General features: G+C 45.6%; 1 protein-coding gene across 1 annotated transcript in view; it reads left to right on the top strand.

Moving 5' to 3' along the window:
• The first annotated feature begins 2,563 nt into the window (after positions 1–2,563).
• The window catches only part of CDS2 (CDP-diacylglycerol synthase 2), a 77,620-nt gene continuing 62,356 nt past the window's right edge, over positions 2,564–17,827 (top strand). The window contains exon 1 of the mRNA XM_073653648.1: positions 2,564–2,786. Coding sequence (XP_073509749.1) covers positions 2,736–2,786 — 51 coding nt within the window. The 5' untranslated portion in view covers positions 2,564–2,735. The remainder of the gene's footprint in view (positions 2,787–17,827) is intronic.

The following is a 17,827-nucleotide window of genomic DNA, read 5'->3' as shown; positions in this document are numbered from 1 at the left end:
ATCCTGCTGAGCCTCCTAAGATGTTCAGCCAGACTCAGAAGCACAGGCTGCAGCACACAATTCTGTGCTTGTGTAATGGTGCCCGAGGTGGTAGCCATGGGCAAGTGTCATGAGTCCGACACCCCGGCACAAAAAGCGAGAGCTCTTGGTATGTGTGTATGCTGGCAGTGTTGGTATTGGTACATTCAACTCCAGGCTGGTCCCGTTCCACTCCTCACCAGGTCTATTAGACTTCAAGACAAGGACACCAGGCACGTTCTTAAAAACAACTTGGCAACACACTCAAGTACACAAGGCAGCAGGCAGTACACTTTACAACTTCTTCTGTCTCATACAGAGGTGCGCTCATATCGGTTTCAGGCGACAGCACTTTACATGTGGATGGTAGACAAGCAGAGCAAGTCAGATAAACCTCCATCTTCCCTGTGCATGGACACACGGGTCAATATGTTACCCTGTGAACCCTGCACCCAAATAGCAGTCTGTGATGCGTTAAAGAGGGCCCTCTTAGAGCCACGTCTCTCTACAGCATCCTCAGCTGGGCAAGACCCTTCTCTACAAGGCCTCCCACATAGTGTCAACACTGGACTCACTTCTTCCTTTAATTCTCCCATTAATGGGTTTTTACATACTTGTCCGCTGAACTGGATCTCAGTCGCCTCTACAGTTCTGTAATGGTTCTTTCTGCCTTGTGCCTTCCAGCTGCACACTAGTTCTCTTCCTATCAAGATCTCTGCACACACTCCTCTTCTCTTACAATCATATCTTCCTCAATCCAGTCACTACCCAGAGATTACCAATCCTCCTCCTCACTATGGGCCAGCCTTACAGTTAACCCTGACACTGTTGTCTGTTGCTGGGCAGACTTAACCTTTCACCTGCATTCTATTCAAGAGTGAAAAGGAGGACAATGACATCTTGTGGCCGTTGGTTAATACTACAACCCACAAGAAAATTAACACTTGTTACCACAAGAAACCATATTTCACATCTTTACATTAAACTCATTGATGTCTTTAGGGAGGGGGCATGACTGCTCGACCCCCACCTCAAACCTGCTCCTTAAGAACTAGCAGAGGGTCATGATCCTGGCTCAGATTTAGGGATACTTACAGCTGATTTGATGTTTTTCAGTGACTGCAGAGATTCTGAACAGTTACACGTAATACAATAGCCGATGCTCCTGGAAAGGCCGGATACAACAATACACTGTGCTCAGTTTATTGTACTTAGTTATGTAACTTCAAGCTTGTTGGTCTCAATGCAAAATCTCTAACATGACCACAAACTATCCGGTTTTTAAAGGGAATCTGTCAGCAGGTTTTTGTTATGTAATCTGTGGGCAGCATAATGTTGGGGCTGAGCCGTTGATTTTGGGGATGTCACGTATTAGGCTGTGTGCTGTTGTTTCAATACACTGAATGTTTTATCACCAGGAGATTATCATTGCCCAGACTGGTGTCCACGTGCACCCCGGTCCAACCACACCCCTCCCGTGATAAGCAGCTCACTGTGAATATACAATGTACATACAGAGCCTGCTGGGGACAGGGGAAACTTTTTCAGCTCTGCTACATGCTACATCTAAGAAGTCTGATTGTGTCCTAACTGCAGCATCCAGTAAACTAAGTGACCCATCGCTGGAATCAGGGTCTCCGTCCCTACATTACGCTGCTCTCACATGAGGAAGCAAATACCTGCTGACAAATCCCCTTTAAAGAGACCCTGTCACCAGAAAAACATCTATTAACCTGCAGATATGGGGATAATCTGAAGGATAATAGCCTTACTAACCTGCCCGCACTTAGCCGAACGCTGCGGGGAGAAAATTAAATTTATTCCTCCCGGCAGTGTTCTGGGTTCAGTCACCACTCTGAGTATACAGAACGCAGCTGTAACCGCACCCCTGCCACTGACCGCCAGCCGGCCGTAATGCTGAGCCAGTGTCACTGAGAGCCGGTCACTAAAATGGGTTGTACCTTCAGAAAACCCGTCACCGGCTGCAGTTTGTTGTTTAAAATAAAAATGGAGCTTTACTCACCATCCCCAGGTCCAGCCAATTGCTGCTACTGTTCCCTGCATTTGTTATCGTCTGCAGCGCTAACTTTGGGTGGGCAGCGCTGCGGCCAATAACAGGCACCAGGAGCAGCAAGAACTCGGGGCTGGACCTGGGGAGTGGGAGTAAAGCGCAGTTTAAGACAGACCACAGCAACATGACTGGGGCATTCAGCGATCAGAAACCCCATTAATAAGAACTGTAAGGGGTCTCAATAACAATTAGGGGGTCGCCCACACCATTAATTTCTATCTTTTAAGTCATGTAGAGGCTTGAGCAACACCAGCTCCGCCGACACAGCGCCCACCCTCACCTCACTATATGATTCTAGAACTGACCGGCAGAGAGCGAACACTCCACACTTATATACTCGGAACATGACGTCATCATTTTTTTTTTTTTTAAAAAAAGAAGGCGTGGTTTGAACAAGGAGCGCAAACGCGCATTCTACTCTGTGCACGCGCTTTCGTCGTCAAGCCAAAAGGGGCGGAGTCTGGCTGCAGGTTTGTCCAATGGGAGTTCAGGATGGCGGCGCGTGTGTCAACCGGGCGCGCAGCTGCTCAGGACTCAGGAGGCGGCGGAGGTGGTCTGGGAGCAGCACTGAACGTCAACGCGGCCCCGGACACCGTCCTGCTCATCATCGACCTAGCGGATCACAGCGCTTCCTGCACCCTGCACAATGACGGAGCTGAGGCACAGAGGCGCCTGGGAGCAGGAGCTGGAGGAGAAGGTACATGGAGGCTGCGCTCCATCCTGTCATTGCATCTCCTGGCAGGACGAGCGGTGATGTACGATGCGACCTGTAGACATGGCAGTGCCATTACCTCCCTGTAGGGTTAGGGGTGGACGGGGCAGCGCCATTGCCTCCCTGCAGGGTTAGGGGTTGACGGGGCTGCGCCATTGCCTCCCTGTAGGGTTAGGGGTGGACGGGGCAGCGCCATTACTTCCCTGTAGGGTTAGGGGTAGATGGGGCAGCGCCATTACTTCCCTGAGGGTTAGGGGTTGACAGGGCTGCGCCATTACCTCCCTGCAGGGTTAGGGGTGGACGGGGCTGCGCCATTACCTCCCTGCAGGGTTAGGGGTGGACGGGGCTGCGCCATTACCTCCCTGCAGGGTTAGGGGTGGACGGGGCTGCGCCATTAGCTCCCTGCGGGGCCAGGGGAGGACGGGGCTGCGCCATTAGCTCCCTGCGGGGCCAGGGGTGGACGGGGCTGTGCCATTAGCTCCCTGCGGGGCCAGGGGTGGACGGGGATGTGCCATTAGCTCCCTGCGGGGCCAGGGGTGGACGGGGCTGCGCCATTAGCTCCCTGCGGGGCCAGGGGTGGACGGGGCTGCGCCATTAGCTCCCTGTGGGGCCAGGGAGTGGGCACGGCAGCGTCATTGTCCCTTTGACAGTTGATTACCAGAAGTCCTGCGAGTCAGACCCCACCAATCTGATATGGAGGGTCCATAACTAACCCGACCAGGATATGTTCCCCCTTGAGATCATTCCATTCTCCCACCACCAGATCTGATATTCCTTGTAGTCTTCCTGTGCATGGATTCCTGTAGATCTATTTACCTACACTGATAAGCTGCAGAGTTAAGGCCCCGTCACACTAAGGCTGAGCTCACACGATGCGTTTTTCATGCGTTTCCGCGGCGTTTTTGCAGTTGCGTAAACGCCGCGGAAATGCATGAAAAACGCATGGTAGAAGGGCAGCAATGTTCCCCAATTGAAATCCGCATGTGCTGTGCCCATGATGCGGATTTTTCCGCAGCGTAAACGCTGCGGTCAAAAATCCGCAGCATGTCAATTAATTTTGCGGAAACGCTGCTCTTTTGCCGCCATTGACTTGCATTAGACCGCATGGAATCCGCATCACTGTATATGTTGATACGCTTTTCATGCGGTCTAATGTGCAGATGGTACCCGGGTGTGGATGAGAGGACTCTCATCCAGACCCAGGTACCATTAAAAAAAAAAAAAGAATAAAATAAAAAATATATATATTCTCACCTTCTGACGGCCCGCGCAGCGCTCCTGCTTGATTCCCCGCACTTCGCGGTTGAATGAAGAAGGACCTTCGCTGACGTCAGTCATGTGACGGGTTACGTGACGCTGACGTCGGAAGGTCCTAAAGTCTTCACTGCCGGCAGCCGGGACCGAGCGAAGCAGGACACCGGGGGCCATCAGAGGGTAAAGTATATATTTATTTTTTATTTTTTGACATTCACACACTATATAAATCCATGCCGGTTGCATGGATTTATATAGTGTGAAGTTGACAAGCACTTTCCAAGTGATGCTAAAATCGCTTGGGAAGCGCTTGTCAACCCGCATGCGGAAATGAAAGTGAAGACCGCTTCATTTCCGCATGTCCCTGGCAGGAAACCGCATGTACAATCCGCATGCGTTTTTTTCCTGCCAGAGAGATGCAGAAACGCTCAGGAAAAAATCCTGAGCATTTCTGCATCGTGTGCACATACCCTTAGCGACGCTGCAACGATCCCGACAACGATATGACCTGTCAGGGATCGTTGCTGCGTCGCTATGTGGTCGCTGGTGAGCTGTCAAACAGGCAGGCTCACCAACGATCAGGGGAGCAGCGACATCGTGGAAAGAATCTTTCCACGATGTCCTGCTCCTGGTTACCAGGTGCGCGTGCCCCTAGTAACCCGATGTTTATCATGGTTACCAGCCTGATCGCTGCTCCCGCTGGTCACATACAGCGATGTGTGCTGACCAGCGGGAGGGCAACGACCAAAAAAAGGTCCAGGACATTCTGCAGCGATCAGCGACCTCACAGCAGGGGCCTGATCGCTGCAAAGTGTCACACATAGCGACATCGCTGGTGAGGTCGCTGTTGCGTCACCAAAACCGTGACACAGCAGCGATCTCGCTAGCGATCTCGCTATGTGAGACGGGGGCTTAAGAGATTTGTGTAATTAGCTCACTGAGAATTACCTGTAATGGATCCAGTTCTGTCAACCCATAATCTCTACAGATTTTCAACCACTGAACGTTGTTCTGTTCACTCTTGGCAAGCAGATATGTTATAAATGGGAAGTATCATAACCCAGAGTACCTGCCGCTTCAGTTACAACTACTATGATAAATCTGTCAGCAGGGCTTTGCCTCCTAATCTGAGAGCGGCATAATGCAGGGACGCTGCAGAAACTCTGATTCCAGTGATGTCACTTACTGGGCTGTTCGCTGTTATTTTAATAAAATCACTGTTTTATCAGCGGGAGATCATCACTAGAGAACTACTACGCCTGCTGCCATGTAGTCATCCATATTCATCAGCTCTGTATAACCCTGCCCCCACCACTGGCAGTTTTCTGCCTATGCACAGTGTACACAAAGCTTTCAGTCAGTGCTGTGTGCGTCCTGTATGGCTAGTGCTGATGGGGTGCCTGTGATCCTCAGAGTGCAGGGGCCGCAGTGCCAGTTAAATGGCTGAGAGCACTGGGAAAAAAGGCTGAAGGAGATCATTCCTGATGTATCTTTTAGGCAAAGCTACATGGTGTTCTATTTGCTGCTGTGTACTGACACATATAGACGCTATAGCGTGTCTGTGCAAGGCTGCTTTTTAGCTGGTATCCAATATTTCCACAGATTCATAAGTCAGTGATTTTGTGCAAAGCTGAGCAGGAGATAATATGTAGTAAAAGGGCCATTCCGGTGTCATCTATTACCTCCCCTTAGGTCAGATCATTAATATCAGATCACACCGCTGCATTAGTTCCAGCATATTTCAGCTGCATCCTGCTTTACGAGTCCTTGCACTTATTTTTTTTTTTAGCCTTCAGGCATATTCTGTACAACATAATCATTTGCAAACATTGGGTGGAGCAGCGATCTTTCCTAGAAAGCGTCCCTAGTTTCTTGTGTGACAAGTTTACTGTGCATACAGCTGGAAGGGTTAATCCCAGCTCAGCGTTTCATGGCAGTAATCTGGCCCTGCTCCGACTACTAGAGGTAGAGCAGCTACCGAGCTATACACTGTTTCCGTAACTTACATTATTCCAGTCCCCGTCATGATATGATTGGTCCGACCGCTAAGACCTTCACCAACCTAGAAGATACGGAATGAAGCGGTAATGTGCTGCATGATCACCGCTCCCATCACTTTTATGAGACTTTTGGAAGTTCATGGTACCATGATCGTGCATGCCCACCCCCATCAGGGCTGTGGAGTCGGTAAGCCAAACCTCTGACTCCTCAATTTCCATGACTCTGACTCCCTCATAAATGGCAAAGCAGTAACCACATGGGCAACATCTCTAATAATTTCAGGGTATAAAGGAATTGCCTCGTGCACAGTCAGTTTTGATGAACGATTGAACTCTTCTACTTTTTTTTATGAGCAAGTGAAAAATGTTGTGATTTCACAATTGCCCCTTTTCCAGCACGTCTCTTCAAGACTGAATCAATTTTAGGGGTTCTGGCAGCAATAGCCAATTTCCTCACTTTGCTAATCAGAGTTGCAGCATGTCCCTCTTGCAGACTATCTTATTGCCAGCTGCAGCGTGTGCACAACACAGCGCATGTGATGAATAGGAGAGAGGTGTGAAGCAGCTTCAACAAGATCATCTAATTGTAAAGAATCATTTTGCGGTTCTTCTGTAGTAATATCTATTTGTTCCTCTGTTATGGGAACAGGACTGTGGTCTTCCATCTCCAACATACTGAATCTGAAATGTTCTTCTAGCTGCTGTTCACCTTCATTATTCTCATTCATCAGTTTAATTGTACTTATCGTGTTTGAAGCATTATCAGTTATAATAGCAAGTACCTGTTCTTTTTTTGTTCTTAATCCTGCTTTCCTGTTCACTCTAGCAGTTCTGAGATGAGTGCAGGCATTCTTTCCCTGTGTGTTTTGTTTTTTTTCCCCTTATCTGTAGAGGAGGGGCTTCACTACTTATCATGTACATAAACTGTAGCACAGATTCATCTCCGCTAATAGTCTAGACCCTTAGATCAGGAATAGGACACTTAATAACTTTCCCAAATTCTTCTGAAAAAGTATTCCCCACAAACTGCATTGAACTACTGTGCCCAATTTATTATATATTTTAGGAGTCGGTCCATTATATATCGACTTCACCAAAATGGACACAGATTCCACAGCCCTGACTACCATTCCGGTCACACTTTAGGACTCCTGTTTTTGGCATCGGTAGGGGGTCCCAGGGATCAAAACCTATGCAAATTAGTTAACTAGATCCCTCTGTTATCCTTCCTGGAAATGTAGAAACTAGTGAATGTTAACCTTTCCTGTGCCGATAGAGGCATATTCTCGCACGGTCTGACGCTTTTAGCATCGAATGAGCAGGGAGAGAATATAGTGACATGCTCCATCAAAGAGAATCTTCCCGCTAAGGTCCATGTTCACACTGAAGAAGGTGTGAAAATCAGCAGCATGCTGTAAAATACACCCAGGCGGTGTGTAAACGAGGGCTTCTAAAAAGCTCCTTCACTGCATTATACTGTATTATGCTGCTGATCCATCTGTTAATATTCCCCTGGCCATGTCTTTATATTCTCTCATTGCCCAATAAAAGTTGGCAGTGCCAGACTGTACTGGAGAAGCCAAGTGTTCTGTAACACCACCCACTTATTAGTATATTCCTACGTTTCCAGGAGTAATAACAGAGGAATTGCTCCAAAATTGTTAATATTTACTGAATGACATGTCAGGAGAGTGGACAGCGACCCTGATTCCAGCGATGTGTCTCTTAGTTTACTGGGTACAGCCGTTGTGATACAATCCCTGTTGCAGAGCTCAGAATGCTGAGCCCTGTATAACCCCGTTCACACCACTGATTGGCTGCTTTCTGTGTACACTGTGCATAGGCAGAAAGCTGCCATCAATGTTGGGAGTGATTCCCTTTTAAACTACATTGTCTTCTTTCAAATGCTTTTCTCAAGTGAGGATTGAAGATGGATTTATTTATTTTTTTATTTAGTAAAATAAGTTTTATTCTGGAAAGTTAGTCATTCCCATTGTAACATTATCAGTGATCCCAAGAACAGAGCTCAGAAGACATGTAATCTTTGCTTACAACACTGAAATACCATGCAAGAAATCTCCTCAAAAGTTTACATTTAAGGCGTCTTACATAAGCGGCGAGTATATAACATAGGCTGATATGTAAGGAGAAGGCATTACTAGGACTTGGTGTTATTCTTACTATTTGAAAGTTATCCCCTATGTAAAGAATAGGTGAAAGCCTGCTGAATGGGGGGTTCTGACTGCTGGTCTCCCACCGTTCTGGAGAAGCCGTCCATTCATTCTTCTAAAAACTGCAGGAGATTTGTGAGTACAGCTGCGGTTTATCCAGCAGTCCCATAGTAAATGAATAGACTGGTGTCTCTCATATGCGGTCTCTGCTCCATTCTGATGGGGCGTTCTAGAGCCCCCACGGAACCATTGCGAGTCCCAGCAACATTCAGCACATTACAATTTTCTTGTGGATTTTCTCCCCAGCAGATGGGAGCGATTTCCTAAGGTCTCATCTGCAATATAGGTGCTGTAATAAACTGGATTATCTGTATGGAAAATTGGAAGCAAATCTGACCCTTGTGGATTTGCCCTTTTTAAAATGAAAAGTAAAAGGGGGGAGAAAGTAAACAAAACTATCCATAAATATATATAAGAATGGAGCAGGGAAACCAACCACAAAACTGACTGAGAGAATACCTCTAAAAAATAAACCATCCCTGTGCAGAAAAGTAAGTGGCAGTATGAAAGTAGTGAGGAAAAGAAGCCAGGGAGTAAGGCCCACAACCCCACTATCCGTATTCGGTCAGTATTTTTTCTCAGGAGTGGGAGCCAAAACCAGGTGAGGAACAATCAGAGAAAAGGTATAATAGAGAGAAGTCACCAATTCTGCATTTATCACCCACTCCTGGTTTTGGCTCCCACTCCTGAGGAAAAAATACTGATAGTGGGGCCGTGGCCGAGGATGTAGTCTGGGAAAGGTGGGACTACTTGGGGCCACCACTTAGAGATCGAAAACTACGGAACTCAAGATCTATTACCACTCACCTGAGTCTGCGCAGTTCTTGCATCACAAAAGAGAAGCCCAAATGTCCCTGGTGAAAAAGACGGCCATAGCCTGTCACTGTGACATCTTCCATGTGGTGACGGTCTGGGAGGCAATAGAAAATGTGAGACAGTGAGCCCCCATTAGTGGACTTGTATATTATGACTGTGGTTTCTGTTCTTCCTGTTGTGTGACCACATATTAGAAATGATGAGTTTCTTCTGCTCGGAAATGACAAGGCTGTCCTGAAGCTCTGAGAGCGGCCAAGAGAAGGAAAAACGTCCTAGTTGGTGAAGGAGAAGGCTTTATTGGAGTGGTAGCCTAGAAGCCTATGCTAGTGATGTGGTTGTCCTAACCCAACTGCTACCATATCGGGGGACTTTCTCCTCACAGTTTACATGACATGAAATTTGAGCAAACAGACCTCAGATTGTTGTTTGTGTAGTGTGTTTTGTAACTTACTGTGGACAACTGTGCAGACACATTGTGGACCACAGGATGGGGAACCCTGACCTATAGGTTGCACATGCCCAACTCCAGTCCTCAAGGCCCACCAACAGGTCATGTTTTCAGGATTTCCTTAGTATTGCTCAGGTGATAATTCCATCGCCTGTGTAATACGAAGGAAATGTTGAAAACATGATCTGTTGGTGGGCCTTGAGGACTGGAGTTTGGGAACACTGCTATAGAGGTGGCTGTATACATACACTGCTCAAAAAAATAAAGGGAACACTTAAACAGAGTATAACTCTAAGTAAATCAAACTTCTGTGAAATCAAACTGTCCACTTAGGAAGCAACACTGATTGACAATCAATTTCACATGCTGTTGTGCAAATGGAATAGACAATAGATGGAGACTATCAAGACACCCTCAATAAAGGAGTGGTTTTGCAGGTGGGGACCACACACCACATCTCAGTACCAATGCTTTCTGGCTGATGTTTTGGTCACTTTTGAATGTTGGTTGTGCTTTCACACTCGTGGTAGCATTAGATGGACTCTACAACCCACAGAAGTTGCTCAGGTAGTGCAGCTCATCCAGGATGGCACATCAGTGCGAGCTGTGGCAAGAAGGTTTGTTGTGTCTGTCAGCGTAGTGTCCAGAGGCTGGAGGCGCTACCAGGAGACAGGCCAGTACACCAGGAGATGTGGAGGGGGCCGTAGGAGGGCAACAACCCAGCAGCAGGACAGCTACCGCCACCTTTGTGCAAGAAGGAACAGGAGGAGCACTGCCAGAGCCCTGCAAAATGACCTCCAGCAGGCCACAAATGTGCATGTGTCTGCACAAACGGTTAGAAACAGACTCCATGAGGATGGTATGAGGGCCCGACGTCCACAGATGGGGGTTGTACTCACAGCGCAACACCGTGCAGGACGCTTGGCATTTGCCACAGAACACCAGGATTGGCAAAGTCGCCACTGGCGCCCTGAGCTCTTCACAGATGAAAGCAGATTTACACTGAGCACATGTGACAGAGTCTGGAGACGCCGTGGAGAGCGATCTGCTGCCTGCAACATCCTTCAGCATGACCGGTTTGGCAGTCGGTCAGTAATGGTGTGGGGTGGCATTTCTTTGGAGGGCCGCACATCCCTCTGTGTTCGCTAGAGGTAGCCTGACTGCCATTAGGTACCGAGATGAGATCCTCAGACCCCTTGTGTTCCTCCTAATGCAGGACAATGCCAGACCTCATGTGGCTGGAGTGTGTCAGCAGTTCCTGCAAGATGAAGGTATTGAAGCTATGGACTGGCCTGCCCGTTCCCCAGACCTGAATCTGATTGAGCACATCTGGGACATCATGTCTCGCTCCATCCACCAACGTCACGTTGCACCACAGACTGTCCAGGAGTTGGTGGATGCTTTAGTCCAGGTCTGGGAGGAGATCCCACAGGAGACCATCCGTACCCTCATCAGGAGCATGCCCAGGCGTTGTAGGGAGGTCATATAGGCACGTGGAGGCCACACACAATACTGAGCCTCATTTTGACTTGTTTTAAGGACATTACATCAAAGTTGGATCAACCGGTAGTGTGTTTTTCACTTTAATTTTGGGGGTGACTCCAAATCCAGGCCTCCATTGGTTAATAAATTTGATTTCCATTGATGATTTTTGTGTGATTTTGTTGTCAGCACATTCAACTTTGTACAGAACAAAGTATTCAATGAGAATATTTCATTCATTCAGATCTAGGATGTGTTATTTGACTGTTCCCTTCATTTTTTTGAGCAGTGTATATACATGCCCTTCTCAAGGAGACTGACCAACCAGCTAATGTGTATGGTTCTGTCCCAACTCTTCCCACATTTGCTGTCGGAGGAGGGGAATAATTGTTGGATTGATGGATTTTAGGTTGCCTAATCCTTTCTCATGGGCCGTAGACAACCTCCAGTTGTGTCTGTCAGCGCTTTAGTCCCCCCTCTCGTCTTCCCATCTCAGACAAGCATGCATGTACAAAGAGGAGGGCAGGGATAATGGCTAGTGGCTAAACACTCATTTCACCCCTGGTAATCAAAGGCTATGTTCACACTGAGTTTTTTTGAGGCTTTCAAAAACTATGGCCCTTATTCATCAAGACCTGGGTTTTTCACGCCGGTCTTGATGAGGGGGCGTGCTGGAGTCAGATGCTCCTGATTCATAATAAATCTTGCTCGTCTGAAAAGTGGTGTGTGCCTCTGTGTGCTCCCTGTCATGAATGTTACTTCAGTTAGAAATTTGTAGCATAAGGAACGCCGTCGCTCATTATGAAGTTTATGAGTGAGTGTTGCCATGCCCTGTCTCGCTACAGCTCTACCTACTTTGTCGGGGCTGAGACCACCAAAGTCGAAAAATTGTATTGCAGCATGGCTTTTTTAAAATAAAGCTTAAAAAAACTCCTTATATGAGCAGCAAAATCTAATTTTCATTAAAATAAAGTTTTTTGAGGAGGATATTTGAGAAAATCTGCGCAGAAAAAAAGTATGAACAAATCCTCAGGTGCATGGTGGAGATTTGGGATTTCTTTGACAATATTTTGAGTTCCCTTATCAGGAGTTTTGGATTATTATGATGTCACATGTGACCAAAGACACGGTATATACATAATCATTTAGACAGTAGACTGGTCTCCAGCTTCTTTGGGTCTCCAGCTTCTTTGGGTCTCCAGCCTCTTTGGGTCTCCAGCCTCTTTGGGTCTCCAGCCTTTGCAAAATTAGAGGAGCTGTATTGTATATGGAAAGAGTGAAGAGAACTACATTACTATCTCAGCTCTGAAGTTTCTTCGTTCTCAGTTGTCTCCTAGTGACTGTACATCCTCTGATGATAAAGTGATGACAGAAACACGTCAGACATGTCCGCACTGTTCTTTTCTGAGACTGATTTATGGGCTTCATAAAGACTCAGTGGAGTTTGCCTTCAGACTTGGAGGACAGCAGTGCTTGTCTGAGTGCCTCTACTCCTTCGTTTTAGCTTTCAGTGGGGGTCTCACCACTTCGACCTTCCTCCCCCCACTTTGAAAACGTCTGATATCTCTTCTCTAGAACAGAAGTGCACATTCTCTTCAAGACAACTTGAAATTGCCCATGTTTCTCCTGTAAATCTGCCATCTCCATATGTAGTTGTACATTCCCGCGGCAGCTCCTCTCTTGAGTTAATGCATTAATATTTATCTTAGATCCATTACTTCTGTTACAATGAGCGTCATTGCTTTCTTCATTTTGCATTGCTTCATATGTTTTATTTCCCTTTCTGGAGAACTTGGACCTTGTCTGTTTTGCAATTGCTTAGTCTGTGTCTCCTGATGCCTTCACCTACCAGCAGCTTCTGGGCTGTATCTCTCCTCCTCCAACTATATGATAACAGTTTGGCCAATGTGAAGGCCAGGAATACCACCATATAGAACCATTTTTGCATACTTGATATGGTGCCCCCTGTTCCACCTTCCATTTAGTGGTTTGTTCCCCAATAGCAGGAATCGCTCCTCTTCCTGAGATGAATGTCTCAGCACGGTAGCATTTTCTATTGATTACTAAAATCTGATTCACAAAGTCTTTCTTCAAGGGTTCTTCCCATGTGGGCAAGTTAACACCTATCTACTGGAGAGATGACCACTTGCTGATTAATGGGGTTCAATCGCATAATTCTGCTCGGATTCGACAATGGGGGCTCTAAAAGGCTCCTTTGTGGTGGAGCCTGTGCCCCCGCTCCAGTTATTGTCTATAGGAGAGCTAGGTAAGGACAGTACAGTCCCCTAAACCTTAAATGGAGCAATGGCCCATGCGTGTCCTCTGCTATATAGGGCTCCTAAGAGCCCTGTTCTCAAAATCTGTGAGGGGTCCAAGCCATCAGACCCCCAGCAATAAGCAAGTTATTGCCCGCTCTGGATATATAATAACTTTCTCAGTTGAAAAAAAACCCTTTAGTTGATTGCTGGTAATTTGGAAACGAATGGAGGGGGCCACACATAGGGCCTTTTTCATTCCTCACACTGCATAATAGGGCCGTGTGCTTTAAATGTCCCAGATGGGAGCCCCACTTCTAGACTCGAGTCGAGTTTGCTGTTGGCATACTGTTGTGTTGGATAAGTTATCACGCGCCCGCTCCCCTTTTATACTGTTTTCTGCTGTCTCTTTTATGTTCCAAATGAACGACGTCTTAATTGATTTTCTACAGGAACATTTCATTCCTCTGATTGCATTATGATGCGTGTATCGCTGCTGCGGGAAGTAACAGATTACAGCGTGGTGCAAAAATCACATTTGGAGAGCATGAATCATTGAAATGCTGCTTCTACACTAATCTGTACGTTGTTTCTCATGGCGGTGTATTGGGAACACTGTTTGGGGACGTTGGTGACCCCTTGTGCACAGGTAAATTTTAGTAGCCCCTTTAGAAAGACCAATTCAGGTCATTGAACTACCACTAATGGGCTGTATATATGCCGATCATTTAGTGGCCTGTAGGCAGTTTTACTAGTAAAGAATGATTTTTGTGTGCCCATAGTATATCATATGATCGGCAGCACATCTCCTCTTTATAGGGGGCGATGTGCTGCCAGAAACTATTTTTATGCTTAAGTCCTTGCACCCGATGAACAAATGTTTTGCCTCCTTACATGGGCCAAGAGTTGGGAACAAGTGTCCTCCAAAGACTCAGTCGCTCATTTGGCCGACCCGCTATCTCTCCCAACCTTCCCCCTCTATAGACATGCACGCTTGGTGAGTCCAGCCAAAGTTCATCAAATGGGTATGAAATAAATGTGATCAATTTATGACTAAGAATTTACTTCCTGCCACTAAAATCAGCTCTGAACTCTTACACGGCCTGTCCCGAGGGGCGAAATGTTCAAATCCGTCTGGTCTTTTGTGCCTCGATCAGATGGTCGTGCTGTCACGTGTCTCTGGTGGAGCAGCAGAATGGTGTGTGTAAGGCCAGGGTCACACGACTGTGTCTTCTCCATCTGTGAAAAGCGGTCCGATTAACTCTGCTCGGTCTCTGATCCGTTGGATTTCTTGGATGTGGAGAATAAAAAAAAATCTTCTCCATCCTTTTGTCATCAGAGTGTGGGCTGTTTTTTATTTTTTTCACAAATCCATAGACTTGAATGGCTAAGTGCGATCTGATTATCGGAGGGAAATCGAGCAAGCTGCAAGTTTTTTTTCCTGGGAAGTGGTCCGAGGAAAAAAATCTGAGATGTGTACAGCGTCATTGAATAACTGAACCTACGGTTGTCTGCACGAGCCCTTAGCTGTAGAGTTTGCATTGAATACTTTTTTTTTTTTTTTTTTGAGGATCCCTACTGATTATTATAAGATCTGTCTGGCCTTTTATGTGTCAGTTTTTAGAACACCTACAAAAGCGCAGCATGCAGAATTTTTTTTTTTTCTCCAGTTTTAAAAAACACATAATGGCCAAATGGAACCCATAGTGATGTAGTGCATCTTCTTCTGCCTCTTCGAGGTGGTGAGTTCTCCTTCAATGGACGTCTTCACACAGAGGCTGGACAGACATCTGTCTGAGATGGTTTAGTGAATCCTGCATTGAGCAGGGGGTTGGACATGATAACAAATCTTTATTTTTATATAGCGCCAACATATTCCGCAGCGCTGTACATACATTATCATGGCTGTCCCCATTGGGGCTCACAATCTAAACTCCCTATCAGTATGTCTTTGGAGTGTAGGAGGAAGACGGAGAATCCGGAGGAAACCCACACAAACACGGGGAGAACATACAAACTCCTTGCAGATGTTGTCCTTGGTGGGATTTGAACCCAGGTCCCCAGCGCTGCAAGGCTGCAGTGCTAACCACCATGCTACCCCGTGCTTACCCTCTCTCACAATGACCCCGGAGGCCCCTTCCAACTCTATGATTCTATTTGCATTAGTTGTGGAACAGATCCATTCTCCATTCTGATCAGTAATTCCATTTGTCTTTCGTTTGAGCAATAGACAAATGGAATATAAAATAAAAAAATGCATGTGTGAATGCAGTCTTACCCTCTTACTATTACAATTTGTATACTATCTGGTTCACACCTCTCTGATTGCCGAAAAGACTGTATCACCTTTTATTTTTTGCGTGTGAACAATTTTGGGATCATCACTAGAAATTGAGACCATCTATATCTGTTTTATAAAACAAGGGGTATGACGGAGTACGGGTTATTTATATCCACCCGGCTCCTGTGTACATGATCTGTATGTAGGTCCATATGAATGATTATCTTGCCCATGGAGGCAGGGATCAGAATTATTAGTGCTTGTAGAGTTGATTAGACTTCTGACTTATTTAGTACTTCTAAATTATACCTGTGGGGCATCGTCACATTGGATAAAAGTTGGCCAAAATAACACAGGTCTACAAATATTTTTTGTAATCCTCGCAGTTGACCTTGTACTTTTCTGAATCCTTTTTTTGTTCTGATTTCAAAAATGTATATAGTTTTTTTTCTGTAGCAGATATAGTTTCCACGAAGCAGCATCATTATTATAAGGTATAGGAAATATACTGGCGACATTAAGAAAAGAGTAATCTACATATCAGAAAAAAATGCTTGACCTTACAAAACAGTTTTTATTGAAACAAAATGATTTCACATGCAAAACAGATACCAAAATATGAGCAAAAATTAAAAGTACTTGACATTAGACTGTTGTTGATATGATTTTTCAGGGTTGTCCCTATATAACATCCAACAGTAATCTGCCATCATTAAGTCGTTCCAAAAACCCTGGTAGCAGTGTTCCATTACTGTAATGTCCTGGTGAAGTCGCTCACCTTGTTCATCGCTCACATCCCCAAGATTTGGAGGGAAGAAATCTAAATGTGAATGCAAAAGGTGCATTTTCAGAGACATGCGACATCCAAGACACTGGTATGCATTTAGCAGTTCCTCAACACCTTCAACATATTCTGGAGATTTATTTTTTACTAAGAAGTTTTCACAGATCCACTTGAAGCTTTTCCAAGCTCTCAATTCCTTATCATTTAGAGTTCCTTCAAACACATCATCTCTGATGTGAGGACCAAGAAATACCCCTTCCTTCAGTTTTGCTGGTGAATTTCTGTGAAATGTACTGGAATCCTTGTGAATTTGTCTTTGCCATGGCTTTCACAAAATTTTAATCAATCCCAACTTTATATGTAGTGGAGGAAAAAAGTTTTTTGTTGGCGCAACTAAAGGATTATGCTGTACATTGTGTCTACCCGGAGCATAGATGTTTCTCTGTCCCCGATCACGTCGGACATAATGCTCTACTGTATTTCTACTGTCCCATAAACACAAGAAGCAACAATATTTTGTGAAACCTCCTTGCATTCCCATTAGCAGACCGATCACTTTCAGATCTCCACTAATATGCCATTGATGATGCTTATATTGTATAGCATCCAAAACACCTGACAGATTTTCAGAACTTTCCTTTAGATGACGTGAGTGAGCAATAGGGAGTGATGGTTTCATATTTCCATTGTGAAGCAAGACTGCTTTCAAACGTCTCTGGGATGAGTCAATAATCAATCGCCAATCTGCAACAAAATACTCTTCATTCAGTTCTTCAAAGAGACCATTCACATTGTTACAGTACACCATTGGTCATCAACTGTGAAAAATTGTGTTACACTGTTATTTCTGTTTCGGTAATAACACACTTTGACATCATCATGAAGACGATTCTTCTGTTTCAACCTAGATGGAAGAAGTTCGGCTTTATCTTTTGACAATGACAGGTCTCTGATGAGATCATTTAATTCATGTTGAGTAAAGCGTTCTGGCTGCTCGGCTCCTCCATCAGGTACATACTCATCTTGACTTGGTCTCCATGCCTTCGCTAGTAGCTTCAGCCACCGATCCATCCAATACGGATGGAGTCAGGAGACCTTGATTGTCAAAACGGACAGAGAGGTGTCATGTTGAAGGTAGCAATACCTTTCAGAAATAAAATATTTATTGTGTTTTAATCTTTCCAGTATTTGATGCGTGCTTGCCTTGGAGGCCTTTTTCCTGCACTCTGTAATGTAGTGCATTCATCCCATCATGCCACACTGATGATAGGTAGCAGATAGGACGTTCTGTGTATATCCTGGCTGTATCTACCTGTTGGCTTCCATGGCACAGGTAGAGATTAGTCATGTTACAGCCTTGTCTGTATAAATATGGGTCCTGGTTGAGGCTTTTGTCCTTCAGTACACAAGTTCTACATGATTTGCTTTCTCGTGTGCAGAGATCCATGAATGCTCTTTATGCAGTTTGCACATCC

This window comes from Phyllobates terribilis, unplaced genomic scaffold (genome assembly GCF_046119375.1).
Source record: "Phyllobates terribilis strain yellow unplaced genomic scaffold, ASM4611937v1 Scaffold_11__3_contigs__length_659146591, whole genome shotgun sequence".
NCBI classification, from domain to species: Eukaryota; Metazoa; Chordata; class Amphibia; order Anura; family Dendrobatidae; genus Phyllobates; species Phyllobates terribilis.
The sequence above is the reverse complement of the archived record's forward strand: the minus strand, read 5'-3'. Positions and strand labels throughout refer to the sequence as shown.